Source organism: Zootoca vivipara, chromosome 4 (genome assembly GCF_963506605.1).
Source record: "Zootoca vivipara chromosome 4, rZooViv1.1, whole genome shotgun sequence".
Classification (NCBI taxonomy): Eukaryota; Metazoa; Chordata; class Lepidosauria; order Squamata; family Lacertidae; genus Zootoca; species Zootoca vivipara.
Window position 1 is genome coordinate 36,828,340 of NC_083279.1, and position 15,181 is coordinate 36,843,520.

Sequence of the window (15,181 nt, forward strand, 5' to 3'; positions counted from 1 at the left end):
GAAAAGGGTATTCTTCAATGAGCCTAATTAGTTGTCTCAAAACATTTGACCAGTAAAAACCCAATGGGCTGGTGTTATACAGTAAAGAGAGGCAAATGTGTGGTACTTTAGAAGAGCACTTTGACAACAATCTAAAAGGTAGGCACTGACAGTTATCAAGAATCAAGCATGTATCTTGTGTGTCATCTATTTGTAGAACAGATGCTTTATTATTTTTCAGATTAGTGAACAGCAGAGACAAAATAACTTATTACAGGCCCTTAATTGATCCAGTAATTATTTCAGAGATGATTGTTAGAAAAAAATATAGCTTGATGTTAAATGAAAGCCCTCCTTCCTTTAAAGGGATGATTTACAACATCACTAAAAATAACAATCCTCTCATAGTATAGAAAATAGCCAGCTCTCACCCACATCATTATTCATATACAAGAAATAAATTTGAATTAATCTAAAATGCTTAAAGATGCTTACTGAAGCTATTTACAATTTACTGTAACAAACTTCAAAAAAGCTAGACTCCTTAGTCTAGGGTGTCAGTGGTTTTTCAAGCTACACAGTGCAGCTCTTTACTGGGCTTATGCAATTTAGAATTTAGTGCAGCAATCTTCCCGACTCTTAAACTTCAAAACGGCATAGTTATATGTGGTAGCCATCATGTAGATCAGCTGGTGGAAGAGAACAAAACACAGCGTATAAGAGACAACAAATTCTATTGGCCTTTTAGGCAGTTCTTTGTGTTAGAATGAAAATTTATACTGTGTCAGGCACGGATTTCAATGAGAGCTATGGCAAAACTGACTAGCTCTGCTTTACCTAAGCTATGCAAGGGTCCCTGATTGTTTCAGTGGGAAGTACCTTGATAAATTATTACTTTAAATGAATTTGGCAACAGAAGATTGAAAGCAGGTTGCTGCAACAGTTCATTGACTACAAATGGGTCTTGTTTTTAATTAGACTTACTAGCTTCAGCACATTCAGGTACCTTTCATACTCCCCAAAAGACTTAAAGGAAGGAAAGACAGGAGTATTAATTAAACTATTTTCAAAGATAGGGAACCTCTGAAGTGTCCTGATCCCGGGAAGTTCTACATACTAATGGCAAAATAGCTATATCCAAAAATGCCATAAATTGGCCATGCAACAGGATGGAGGTAAACGAATAGCAAAAAACAAAACAAAACCAAAAGAACTATTTTAAAGCTTGCTTTGGTGCAAAGCTTTACTGGGAAATGTAAGCACTTGCCTGCTATTTGGAATATCCTGAGAAAACTACAATCAGGTGCCAACAAACACAAAAATTATTACTTAGTTTAAGTTAAACAATATTTTAAAGATTACATCTGAAAAGGGAATATGTGGTTATTTTATGAGAAAGCGAGAGGATGATGGTACTCACCAGGGCTATGACAGTAGCACCAGCTCCAGCACACGCCACAATGAACAGGTGGTAAGACAAATAGAACTATAACAGTAAAGGGGAAAATCATTGTCCTAGGAGCTCCATGGCACATTAACAAATATAACTCGGCAGGCTGCTTAATGTGGAGGAAGGTCCAATTCCATGAGCCACTGCACCAACAAATATTTTTGAGGGGACATAGTGAGTACTCTGCAAGTCCAATGTCAAAATCTATGGCACTTCAAGCTATTCAGACAAGGAGTCTGTGCCAGTGTTGCTGCAACATAACACTGCCAGTTGTACCTAAAGGCATACAAGAAACTTGCACTCATCCCTCTGATTGTGACTGGGAAAAAATGTTAGCCTCAGTAACTGGATGTTGGTCACCTCATGTGCAGCTTGTTCAGGACCATTTTTATCCATGCCAGCCACGAGAAAAGAATGAACGAATCCAAAATTATTATTCTGAGTGAGACTAGGGCCACCACCATGGCAGGTCCATCAGCACCACTCCAACCTCTATTAACATTATTCTAGCCCACCGTTGTAACTGAGGGATGCTCCACACATTTAAAAACCTGTGTACGCCTGTGTTTCCAACATGCATGGAATGGCATGGAAGACAGCATAATAAGGCAAACCTGCCCAACCTGCCTGGAATAGCTGCTTTTATAACTGGCAGCTGTGTGTTAATGCCTATCACTGTAACTCAGTGGGGGAGAGATGCATGCCCAGTCAGCATGATGCCTTAGCAATAAAGATAGGAGACAGCGTATTTTGATGGCACTATTTTTGCAGTTGTTCCTTATTCAAAGGAAGCATGGCATATTAATTAAGCATTGATTTGTTAAGAAAATATGGTGGTATTACTTCTATACGCTGTATCCTAGTGTTTACCATATTGATGCAAAATTGATGTGGCTTGATGAAATAATTTTTCAGCACTATGTATTTCAGCTACTGAAGGGGTGGGAGGAGAAATACCGTTCTCTCTCAACTCGCTCTCCATAGAACCGCTTAGCCTTGCAACAAGTAGTGCAGACCTATATCCTCAGAATGTTGTATCATTCATTCTGTATGATTAAGAAACCTTTTTTAAAAAATAAATAAATGGCACGAGCATTAATGTTTTAGCAGACCAATTGTTTATATCCCAGTTGTTAAGATATGCAAGACAAGCACTGGGTGCCGTAGTCTCGTTTACCTCAGGGGTGCTGCACATATCTGCTAAGGCTGACCCACATGCCTTGCCAGGCACAGCATTCCAAGGGATGATACCTGAAGTTAAAATATCAAAAAGCCATTGTTAAAGCTGATAGCTGATGTCATCTCCCTTCCTGAAATCCATTTCCCTTACCCACCTACACACAAGTTGTGTTCCTTTAACAAGCACCCACACATTGACCAGTTCAATCTGGAGTTGGCACCAGCAAGTACAAAATCACTTAACTGTGTTCCCTTTCTACATCCAGGAGAGATTCTCCTTGCCAAGAGATGTTCTCAGATCTAGGATTCCCATATGGCGGACAAATGGTTGTTTTAGTCACTATGGACACTCTTCTTCTTTTTAATCACTGTCATATGCTGTGCTTGAATGGGCAAAGGGATTGCTGAAAAGGGTGGTTGCATCTTTACAGGCTCTGCCTTAAGCTTCGTGGATTGAGATTGCAATTGTGATCAATTGCAGAGGAACTCTTCAGAATTATCTCTGCAAGCCACACTCTTCCTCCATTGCCTTATTAAAGCCTTTGTTCCTTTTCTTCATTACTGATCTTCAGGCCATTTTCTTCCTGGTGGAAGTATACCATGTGACAGCAAAGTACCTCGACATATTGCACTCTAGAAGATATTCATCAAATATATTCATCTGTGACCTTTTTGGGGGGTGGGGGGAGCTATACAGCAGTAGGTATGTGTATGAGAGTTATAAAACACTGGATAAGTTTGCGTGTAGCACTCAGCCATGTGGAGTGAGAAAAACTATGAGCCAAGGTTTGGGCAACATGCCAACTCAACAGTCATGGCATAGCTCACAGCAGCACAGAAGCAGCCGGACCAGAGGCGAACAGCTACTTTGTCTTGTAATCTCTATAAGTAGTTCTATTGGTTTGTATCCAACTAAGTTGAATGAAAGTGAGTTGTGTCCATTAACTTCAATGGGTTTACTCTGAGAAGACTAGCAGTGGATAAAAACCCATTATTTCCCAGGCTCGCCTCTACTGCGCCCTCCCCGCACATCTCATCTCCACCGGCCTTTCTGAAAGATTTGCACCATTCTTTAGCCAATATCAGAGAAAGTATCTTACTAACCTTAAAATACCTGGAATCTGGATGGAACTTCTAGAAGTAAATTGACTCAACTTCTATTATGTGTTCAACTGCCCTGTGTTCTATTCCCCTTCCTTTTTGGAGGTGATCATGTCCCTCACTCCTAATCCCACACAAATAATCCCAGTCCCAGGGGAGGGTGGGGGCTAAACAGTATTTGACACCAAATAGGCATTAATGACAGGAACACCTGCATAGTGTGTGTGATGTTAATCAGGTAAAAAAGATCTGCTCCCATAATGTGTGATTCTTGGGTGCACAAATCTAAACCCCTGTTCCTTCCTCATACTGTTCTGACAATGTATTCCAAAACAAAAGGATAAATGAAACCGCTTTGCACGAGCACATACACAATTCACATTATTACAGAAATAGTAAGAATATGCAGATATATAGATAAATTCAGGAGACTAGCATGGTAGGTTTTCAAACTATTTGGTGATGGGCTCAGGCTTGCTTAAGCAGTTTATTTTGCTGATTGTTTTATTATTAAGCCTGATAGCATAATGCGGATAACAGGAACAAAATCACTTTAGATAAATGACTTGCCAAATGCAGTTAAACTGGGTGCATCTGGAAAGAGGTCAGTGTAATCTGCATTAATTGAAAAAGTAATGACATGTTCAGAGACTCCACACTTGGTTGCTTTTTGGTTCATCTCATAAGGCTAAGACAAACCTGTTGAAGATAGGACAAGGAAAGAGGATAAAGCATTTAATCAGGATTAAAATAAGTACCGTATTGCCTGATATCCACACAGATCTGGTCCGCTGAAGCTGTCATATTTGCTGGGAGTGATCTGATGACTTCGCAAGTTGACCATATGTTATAGAACATGAAGACCGGCACAGCCGAGAAGCCAAAGACGCCAAGCCAGGTCACCCCCAGTACGTAGGTCAGGAAAACAAACTGAGGAGACAGGCACACATTTCACACAGAAACCCCCTTTCTCATTAATTTAGGAAATCAAGGGTTAATCTCATTTACACTACATACACTCCTGAATTTTAAAATCCAAGAGCATGTCACAGTCTCCATGTCTGATGTGATCTGGGATTTTCACTCCAGAGATACCTTCCCTATAGCCTGTGTTGTGATGTTAAAAGCTTGATGTTTTGTTTTAAGTCAGCAAAATAAAAAGCAGCCTGACTTTCCAAGCAGTAGTCATTCTGGGATGCCTTCTTTGTAATTGGAGTGGCACTTCATTACTGGGAACTGTGACTTCCTTACAATATCTGTGGGCAGCTCCCAATTCCTGCTGTACGCAGTTAGGATAAGAGGGCATAGCTTCTAACAACATGGAGTGCCAGCCTGTTGTCTCGGGTGAGCCAGCTGAAAAGAATGTCATGCCTCAGCCAGCTAAATTGGAATAAGAGATGGGGACAACTTAATTACATTTTGGGTTGGGTGTGTGTGTGCGGAATCTATAAAGTTAAAAATGAAGTGCTCTCAGTTAAGTGGGGGGCGGGGAGAGAAATCCTCCCCAAAAAGCACAACCTGGCTGCAAAAAGCCCAACACTGGACAAAAACACACAATATATAATCTGGGCATTTTTATAAATGGTGTTAATGAGAACTTTGACAGAACTGTGGTCCACTTAAAAGTTGTAATTTCTTGGAAGAATGAACTTGGCAAAAAAGAGGATTATGTCTAAATTATTTTTTCCTCATACCTCTCTCCAATAAAGTACTATGCGAGAGAGAAAAAGCAGGCAATTTCACTTGGGATAAGAAAACAAGCTAGAATTAATATCTAATTCTCTGGTGACCATTAAGGGGAGAGGTATAGCCTCTGCTGTTCATGTGGATGACTAAGGTTCAATTGCTAGCATCTCTAGCTAGGGCTTTCTGAAAGCCTAGAAAGACACTGATTTCTCTGTTATCAAAGGCGAGCGTAAAGAGCTGGTGCAAACAACACTAGATAATGCTATGAACCACTGGAGTAGTAGCAATCGATATTCCTGCAATGGGCTCACCATTCCACTGATGCAGCGGCCACAGATGGTTGTCTTGAATTCACCATGCAGCTCCTTCACAGCACTTGTTGTATAAAAGCCCTCCGCCAACAGGATAATTCCATACAAGAAAAAAAACGATGCAATGCCATAGATCACATACTGCATTAGTTTTATTCTGAGAAGGAAACAAACAGGGCAATCAGACTCTTGTCACTCTGAAATAAAGTCTCATTTCTTAATCATCTGAGAGCACAAGGACAGTATGAACATCTTAGTGGCAAGATCACAGGTGAGACCATATACTAGTTGCGTAAAGAACCAATGTAGTTTGGGTCATAATTTCCATCAGGTTGCAAGATTTGGCCTTGGACCATGCTGGTGGTTGAGGCTAATAGGAATTAGAGTCTTCACCATATGGAGAGCAGCAGGTTGACCAAGGCTGGTTTAGATTCTGATCCAGTTGCTCTTCTTTAATGTTGACTTGTCAACTGGAACTGGTTAAGCTGTTGTAGATTTTTACCTCATATTCAAGAATGAAGGGAACTGGAGCAGTCTGAGAAGCTGAATTTCACATATGAACTGAACTAGTCAGTCAAATCCTCGGATGAAAACATCTAGTATTTATTGCCCTTCTATACAGCTATTAAAAGGGACATGGGTGGCGCTGTGGGTTAAACCACAGAGCCTAGGGCTTGCCTTGCCGATCAGAAGGTCGGCTGTTTGAATCCCCGTGACGGGGTGAGCTCCCATTGCTCGGTCCCAGCTCCTGCCAACCTAGCAGTTCGAAAGCATGTCAGAGTGCAAGTAGATAAATAGGTACTGCTACAGCGGGAAGGTAAACGGCGTTTCCATGTGCTGCTCTGGTTCGCCATAAGTGGCTTAGTCATGCTGGCCACATGACCTGGAAGCTGTACGCCGGTTCCCTTGGCCAATAACGCGAGATGAGCGCCGCAACCCCAGTCTGTCACGACTGGACCTAAAGGTCAGGGGTCCCTTTACCTTACAGCTATTACACAGCCAAAGTTCACCACCAGTAACTTCAAAAATGCTGCAGCATCTGATGCTTACACATAATTAAATAGCCTCAAGCCCTACCCTCACCAGTCACTATAGAATATTTCTTACTGCAAACAGCTTCCCTTACTGTATCCCAGAAGGAACCACAGCAGGCTTCTTCTGGGAAGGAAGCTTTGTTCTTGCTTTGTTTCAGCAGCAAGAAAAAAACATTTAAAGGGGTGCTGCTCCTACTCAAATAGACAAAATGAGCACTGCTGCAAAGCTGGAGACCCAGACCCAACACACCCCTATGCCATCTAGCAACAAGAAGGGGCTTTCATTTTGTCTTTTGTCAGTGTGTGCACTGCATCCACACAATATAAATTCCTCATAGTAGCAGTAGGGTACATTGCCCACATCACTCAATATAATGCAGCTTCTAGCTCTACTGAAGACCTACCCATTCATTTGTGCAATTAACTTGCAGTGATTTCTGTTTTGTAATGGATCCAGCCATCTTTTCCATTAAAAGTAATATGTAGCCAAAGTTTGTGAGTAATTTGCATTGTCCCCCTTTGCTGCAAAATTTGGTTTCTGGTCATCACTGCACCCCATGGTATCCTCACAACCACCCTGTAATATAGGTTTTGTTTCCTTTTCCACATACAAAATGTCAGAATACCCTACATCTAAGGCACTATGCAAAAGTTTGCACTTGCATTGCACTATGCATTCGTTTGCACTTCTAGAGGTATGTAAACCATATTTGTTAGTTTCAGATTCAGTTTTATGCACCACGATTAAAAGAATTTTAGTTGACCCACTAGACATCCAGAAGATAAATCATTATGCAGTGCTGTTCCTATAGAAGTGAAGTAAATGACGTCCGCTAACAATTTTTAGGGGTCAGCAACCTTTTCCAGCCGTGGGCCGGTCCACTGTCCCTCAGACCATGTGGGGGGCCGGACTATATTTTTTGGGGGGGGGGATGAACGAATTCCTATGCCCCACAAATAACCCAGAGATGCATTTTAAATAAAAGCACACATTCTACTCATGTAAAAACACGCTGAATCCCGAACCATCCCTGGGCCGGATTGAGAAGGTGATTGGGCCGCATCCGCCTTAGGTTGCCTACCCCTGATCTAGAACGTGAAAAGGAAGACAAACTGTTCACCAAGGACAGAAGAGGCAACATGTTTTAAGCTTAAATAATGTAGATGAGAGGTTAATAACGGGAAAATTTAACCATAAGAACAGTTCAGCAATGGAAGATCCTGTTGAGGAAAACTAGCATGCTTTAGACACAAACCAATATAGCTTATTTCACTGGGAGGCAGAAGATTAGATTCATAGCCCAACACATCTACTATGAAGTTATGTGGCATGTGAGAGAAATGTCATGACTGCCTCAATTGCAAGCCGTTAGTGATAACATTTATTATTTTATCCTTAGATTTAGCAGTATTGCTTTCCTGTGTACCTCTCCAGTATATTTTTAGTGGTCTGTCATCTCCTGGCAACAGCTATTTTTTCTTGCCTTCAGTTGCTATGGAGCTGAATAACTATGTTCTCTGGGAGATTTATTGCTACCCTTGTTTTCCTTCTCTCTGTTGAACTAGAAAAGACATTTGGGGCGAAATATATGCTGAATATATGCAGCAGTCTTCTGGTGGAAGTGTTGCAAATTCCCCAACCCACCCAACAAATTTCACAACTATATACTGTATATAAAAAACAGCCCTAATCCAAAAGATGTTTTGCTTGAGATGGACTCTCCAAATTCACTTCAAATTTTGAGTTTTGCCAGCCACTCTTACCTCCTTGCAGGCTGAATTGGCATGCACACATGCACTCCTAGCTCTGATATTATTAAAGTTATCACTGCAATTGCTTCACAGAGTAAGAGAAGTGGTTTTGTACTTACACTTCAGATAACAAAGCATGGTCAGTAACATTTGTGGAAAAACGCTGTTCGAGGATCGATACGGTCCCGGCAAGAGCCACATGACCGCAGCCGCAGAACAATGCTACCCCAGAGAAGCAGAGAATAGTTGCCACAAGGGAAGCATATGGAACTCCTCCCAGGCACTTAATGCAACATTCAAAGCAACCTAAGCAGAAAAGAAAAGGGGAGGGGGACACAAAGACAACATTATTTAAGTACAAGAGCAAGTTATGAGAACAACATCATTTGGACTTCATGTGGTAAAACTAGTAAGAACAATTAGCAAAGTTACTTGTTCAAAGCTAATGGGTTGCACTTCCTACTTTCATCAGATGACCTTCCTCTCTATGTCTGTCGCCTCAAAGTACAAGAGTGACAGCACCCCAGATTCTATGAAAATCAAAGGCTACAGATGAAGCAAGCTTGTGCAGGATGCTTTAGAACGGAATGTGTGTTCTCCACGGACACATCAAATTAACACTTCTATTTTAAGCACAGACAACAAAAATAAAACTTTGAAACTAAGTGCACTATACTGTCCTTTCAGACATCTTTGCAGGGGAATGGGAGCCAGAAGCCCTCTAGTTAAAAGTCTCATCTGAGCCACAAATTCATTTGACAGCCTTAAATAATCCACTCACACTCAGCTTTTATAAAACTTCAGGCCCCATTTGACAGCACACTGGTTCACTCAACATGGATGTTAAAAAGTTTACTGGTGTGTGATGTACTCAAAAGGCTCTATATAAACGCAGCTGAAAAGTTTGTGCTTTCTCTGAAGAACATACAGATATGTTCAAATACAGAACATCCCAAGCTTGTTAATTGACATATAGGGATGGAGAATCTGTGGATGACAGTTCCCAGCACCTCAGGCCACTGGGAATTGCATCTGGAGGGCAGCATCCCTAGGGTAAATGAAATGCTACACACATGCCATGCTTAGAAGCACCACTGGTGCCCTTCCACTTCAGTAAATGCCTAAAAGACTATGGAAAGTGGGTGGCCCTTCAGGATGATATTGTTACTACAATTTCCACCATTCCTGACCGGACTTCTGGCTGAGGCTGATGGGAGCTGGTGTCCAAAAATAACCCGGGGTATGTGTCACAGGTTAGCCACTTGAGTCAAAACCCAGCATGGGAACTAATTTCGCAGCACAACACTACTCCAGTGGAGGAATATGCCTTCATGACTTCAGATGCAACTAAATTAGAATAAATAGCTTGAAGAGGAGTTTCAGATACTGGTGAGGTAAAAAGAAAAGAGGAGAATCAGTTCATATTGGTCTTAGATGGTTAAAAATGGCAAATTCTACAGCATCACTGATACAGCAAGCATGGAAGTGTATCATGAGAGTAGAAAAGAAATATCCCAAAAGCCCACTTAGTTCCTTAAATTGCATATGGGACACTGTTTCACTGGAGATTCTATGCTGCAAACCCTCTGGATTTATTTGCATATTTTGTTTGCCCTCAGTATCTGGAAATATTTCTGTGTCCTCTAGGGGATAGTTTTATATTCATTAGTAACATCAGAACTGCTAAGTCTAGTCCACAGTGTAGTGAATGTTCAGTTTCAGATTCCACTCTCAGATACTAGCTTTGCACATGCACAAGGAAAATGGGGCATGGTGGAAGTTTAAAATGATCTGACCTCCCAGGTGCTTTCTGAGAAGACACAGACTGTGCCTCAACCACCCTGCTGTTCTTATGAACTGCTGTTGTTAACAACAAGCAGTGGCTGAAAAAGCACACAGCCCAAGATAAAAGGAATTGGCTTAGAACTTGGAAAACTTGTGAGTCTGCTTCTCCAAATGCTTACAGTCACTCATTTGTTCAAGAGAAGAGGAAGCCATTTTGCTGATCGCCATACTAATAAACTATCTAGTTGCCCAAGACACCACTTAACCAAATTATTATCCTAGAACTGCTATGCTACTCTCACTAGAGATGATGCCAGAATATATAGTCCCAAGCATTGCATTTTGAAATAGGGTGGCTTGGAACAGTTGTTTCAAATGCAAGGTAAGCAGTACCTGTTCCACTTACGTGTTTGCCTCCAGCTCCCATCAGGAATTCAGGGCAACCAGGGTGCTAGGTGCTGACAAGAGAGAAACATTCCTCTCTGTGCCAGACCTGTAGCCCCAATGTGAATGGGTATTGGTGGGAGGGGGCAGTCATGTGTACAAAGGTTGTGTGTGTGTGTGTGTGTCAGAGAATCAGAGTATTGGGAGAAATCTGCTTCATGTACCAAAGTCTCAGATTAAATCCAGATTGGCTTGGAATAAGCCAAGTGCCATCCTGAGTCTATTTTATTTAAATTTTTTAAAAGTTGGCTTATCCAAGCCAATTTAAGGAGAACCGGGGAGGCAAGAGATGCACTCGTAAGTACAACTCTGGTGTATATATTATTTGCTACCCAATAAAATCAAACATTACATGTCTTTGTACACAGAAATTATTATAGTTGGGCACATCCATAGAGCAATAAAGTCCATGCAGCAGTTAAAAAAAAAGTATTGTAGCACCTTAAAAAGCTAACAAATGTATTGTGGCATAGGTTTTCATGGTCTGCTTCATCAGATGCTTGAAGTGTCATCTTAAATTGGCAAGCATATATGCACATTGGGAGAGAGATGTCAGCGGAGGAAGGAACAGTCAGGTTCCATTCCTTTCCCCTTTTCCATGGGTCTCCTGTCCTCAGTCCACTCTGTTTCAAGTATGGTATGCAAATGTATAAAACAAAAATGTTTATTATGTAGCTTTTTCATATGAAAAAATGATTTTAAAAGTAAAATATTGTTTGGGTGACTGTCTCTCTAGTTCTGTGTTATGCCACCCCATAACAGCTATTTTGTGACTCTTTATTTTATCTATCTATTTTAGTGTCTGTCACAAAATAGCTGCTATGGGATGGCATAACACAAAACTAGAGAGATAGTCACCCCTGACAACCTTATGCTTACAGTGGAAAGTCAGCTTTGTCCTGGTACCCACTGTGCAGATTTCACACACATAACAGAGACACACACAGAGAGAGTCTAATAGCAACAGTACCATAAAAAGTATAGAAGGCAACCCCACGACACTATCATTTCACAGAAATAACTCGCTTTCCAGAAGGGCTCAATACTTTTTTCTTTTCTTTTTTAATGAAAGCTCATACTTTGGGGCATCTGTGCCTGGACACCAGTTAAAGCCTTCACAGGCACCATGGGCACCAGACTGGAGACACCTGTCCTAGCAACTCCAAGCAGCTACAGTGGAACCTCGGTTTATGAACACCTCGGTTTATGAATTTTCGGTTTATGAACGCCGCGGACCCATCTGGAACGGATTAATTAATTTTCCATTACTTTCAATGGGAAAGTTTGCTTCAGTTTATGAACGCTTCAGTTTATGAACAGACTTCCGGAACCAATTACACCCATGCTTCAGTTTATGAACGCTTCAGTTTAAGTACTCCACGGACCCGTCTGGAACGGATTAATCCACTTTCCATTACTTTCAATGGGAAAGTTTGCTTCAGTTTATGAACGCTTACTCCGCGGACCGTCTGGAACGGATTAATTCACTTTCCATTACTTTCAATGGGAAAGTTTGCTTCAGTTTATGAACGCTTCAGTTTATGAACAGACTTCCGGAACCAATTGTGTTCATAAAACGAGGTACCACTGTATTACCAGTTGGGAAAAAGAAAAAAAATGTACAAGGCAGCTGACTCAAACTACCTCACAGAACTTCATGGGGGTGGGTGGGTTCAAAGAAGTAGCTCAACCTGTCTGCACATTAACCTATGAAGGTGCAAGACCAGGTGAGTTTGCTCAAGATACAGACCTCCCAGATTCCTCCAGCACCCCTTATGTCAGAGGAAAATGATGTGTATAAAGAACTGTGAAGGCTAGCTTGAAAACAATATAGTTAACACTATTTTGCACTATATCACAGCAATGTTGATAACAAACATCCTGGCACTGATCAGCTAATTAACACATGAATTGCAATAAAACAGTTCAAGCCATACTTCAAGCCATAACGGAATTGCCTCATAAATTGTAATTCAGCACACTAGAGTTTCCCACTGAAGCTGCTTTGTTTAATTAGGGCCAGTTACAGAGTGTCCTGAGAGGCAGAAAAGTTCTCCCACGGGCCTTTTGTAATTGCCATTTATGATATATTTGTGTCCATTTGTTGCTTTGCAGAGACAGGCCTGCTCGTTCCGTGTAGAATGCAGAAGAGCACACTGGCAGATGTTGGCAGATTTTACACTGGACAATGAGGGAAATGGAGTTGCAGCTGACAGTATGAGATCCTGTACTAGTGTTGTCTTGGTAGCTCAAGTTTCCCCCCCAGGGTCTGGTTCTAACAGGTCTTGGATGGAGGCATCCACCCAAAGGCTTGTGAGAAGCAAGTATCATTGTCCAGATGAAGCTGTAGATTACTGAGGACACATCAGTAGACTCATCCAAAGCTTGCTGTGACATGTTTGTGAGGAATTCGGAAGTTAAAATTGCTTGCATAAACCAGGATTTGGATTCCATCCTTGGAGCAGGTGATTCTGGTGAGGTGTCTGGTGATGTTGGAGGAGCTTCAGTGGGTGAAACTGGAGATCATGGGCAAGGTAGTTGAAGGTTAGTTTCCATCAACTACCTGTGTCTTGAATCCTTCCCCTTCCTGATTTCTAAAATTAGGCAGGGAGGGGATAGGTGGTTGGGCTTCAAGAAGAAGTTGGTCCCAGGTCTTTTGAAGGTGGTGGTAGCAATACTACTCCTGAAGAAATTGTGGATAACTATGAAGTGACAGACTTATGGCTAGATGCACTATAGCAACATTAGAGGTGATATTCTCAATCAGGGGTCCCCAAACTAAGACCTGGGGGCCGGATGCGGCCCAATCACCTTCTAAATCCGGCCCACGGACAGTCCAGGAATCAGCATGTTTTTACATGAGTAGAATGTGTCCTTTTATTTAAAATGCATCTCTGGATTATTTGTGAGGTATAGGAATTCGTTCATATTTCCCCCCCCCCCCCAAAATATAGTCCGGCCCCCCACAAGGTCTGAGGGACAGTGGACCGGCCCCCTGCTGAAAAAGTTTGCTGACCCCTGCAATGGTATATTTGTGGGAAATGTTGGTATAACGGCCTCAGCAGCCATAGTAGCTGGAATGCTGTTCTCTGGGAGATTTTCAACAGGTTGTCATTTCCTTGGGATATTAATATTATCCTGTAAGAAACTTGGGAGTACTGGTCACACACAGCTTTGAGTACATGCATGTGTTCACTTTTCATGGGTGATGTGCATACTTTTCACAGCTAAAAGACAGAAGCCATGATGCAGTATATACCTCTGTGCAGAATATCAAGACTTGCCTGAACTTTACTTCTGTAGAGTATATTTGTGGTGTGCTTAAACTAGTAACACATCTAATCTAGATAAATGGATGTTTGTTATAGTTACAGGTAGGTACCCGTGTTGGTCTGACGTAGTCGAAACAAAATTTAAAAAATCCTTCCAGCAGCACCTTAGAGACCAACTAAGTTTGTCATTGGTATGAGCTTTCATGTGCATGCACACTTCTTCAGATATGGTATCTGAAGAAGTGTGCATGCACACGAAAGCTCATACCAATGACAAACTTAGTTGGTCTCTAAGGTGCTGCTGGAAAGATGTTTGTTATGTTTTTGACTCATGACATAAAATGTTTTCTTCTGCTAAAAAGTGGTTCATCTGCTGGTCTCATTCTGAAACAAACGTAACCACACAATATTTATCATATTGGTGTGGAAGCAACTAAACGGCAACATGAGGACAAACAGTATCATATTAGCAGTGTCAATGAGAGATGAACTACTCTTGTCTTTATATGAATCCCACTTTGTGGAAAAGAGGAAAACCTTAACATCCCTTACAAAACATGATGGAAGATGTTAGAAACAGAATTTGAAAGTATGCTGGGCATGTCCAATACTACCCTAACACACCAGAGTAAAAGTAGTTTAAATATAAATTGTACAGATACACGCATCAATGCAACTCACGTTCAATGGCCATTTTGTCTAAAGCATCACTAGAACCTTTTGTGCAGTTCAGAATAAAAACAATTTTTTGTCCTCAGGCTTGTGAGCAGCAGTTGCCATGGAAGCAGGTTAATAACAGCTCAGTGATTTGCCCAGAGCTAACGGTGAACCTGGCTGCAGATTTAACACACTCACAAAAGGAGGCCAACTAAGAAAAAAGAAAAAAGAAAAGGACTGAAAGTATTCTCTGGGGAAGGGTATAAAATGAAAGTGGATGTGTGCACACACACATGCACACTTTTTATTATAAGGAATACAAATAGAAGAAAAAGAACAGGAACCAACTATGGTGCATAAAGCACTGGGAGAAACTCATGCTTTTCGAGCATGGGCAACCCCTGCACAAAGGGGTGCTGTCAATAGTATAAAACCCATACTTGGAGGTGTAAGACTTGTCAGTGTGGCTGCCCCTGTTCTGTGGGACAGTATCCCTGTTGGAATGCAACATGCAACCATTACTTGTACTTT

The 15,181-nt window shown here is 41.4% G+C and overlaps 2 protein-coding genes across 4 annotated transcripts in view; one reads left to right on the forward strand and one right to left on the reverse strand.

Moving 5' to 3' along the window:
* The window catches only part of OFD1 (OFD1 centriole and centriolar satellite protein), a 45,867-nt gene extending 34,382 nt beyond the window's left edge, over positions 1 to 11,485 (forward strand). The window contains exon 24 of the transcript XR_004692681.2: positions 8,965 to 11,485. The gene's annotated coding sequence lies outside the window, so the exon portion shown is untranslated. The remainder of the gene's footprint in view (positions 1 to 8,964) is intronic.
* GPM6B (glycoprotein M6B) overlaps positions 1 to 15,181 on the reverse strand; it is a 107,373-nt gene that overhangs the window by 4,276 nt on the left and 87,916 nt on the right. For 2 of the 3 annotated variants that reach the window (XM_035116833.2, XM_035116836.2), the window contains 5 exons: positions 8,612 to 8,798; positions 5,707 to 5,863; positions 4,468 to 4,639; positions 2,607 to 2,680; positions 1,400 to 1,465 (listed from right to left, as the gene is read on the reverse strand). In XM_035116833.2, coding sequence (XP_034972724.1) covers positions 1,400 to 1,465; positions 2,607 to 2,680; positions 4,468 to 4,639; positions 5,707 to 5,863; positions 8,612 to 8,798 — 656 coding nt within the window. Of the gene's footprint in view, positions 1 to 175; positions 669 to 1,399; positions 1,466 to 2,606; positions 2,681 to 4,467; positions 4,640 to 5,706; positions 5,864 to 8,611; positions 8,799 to 15,181 lie in introns of those variants that run through there. The other variant, XM_035116831.2, reaches the window with a different exon arrangement.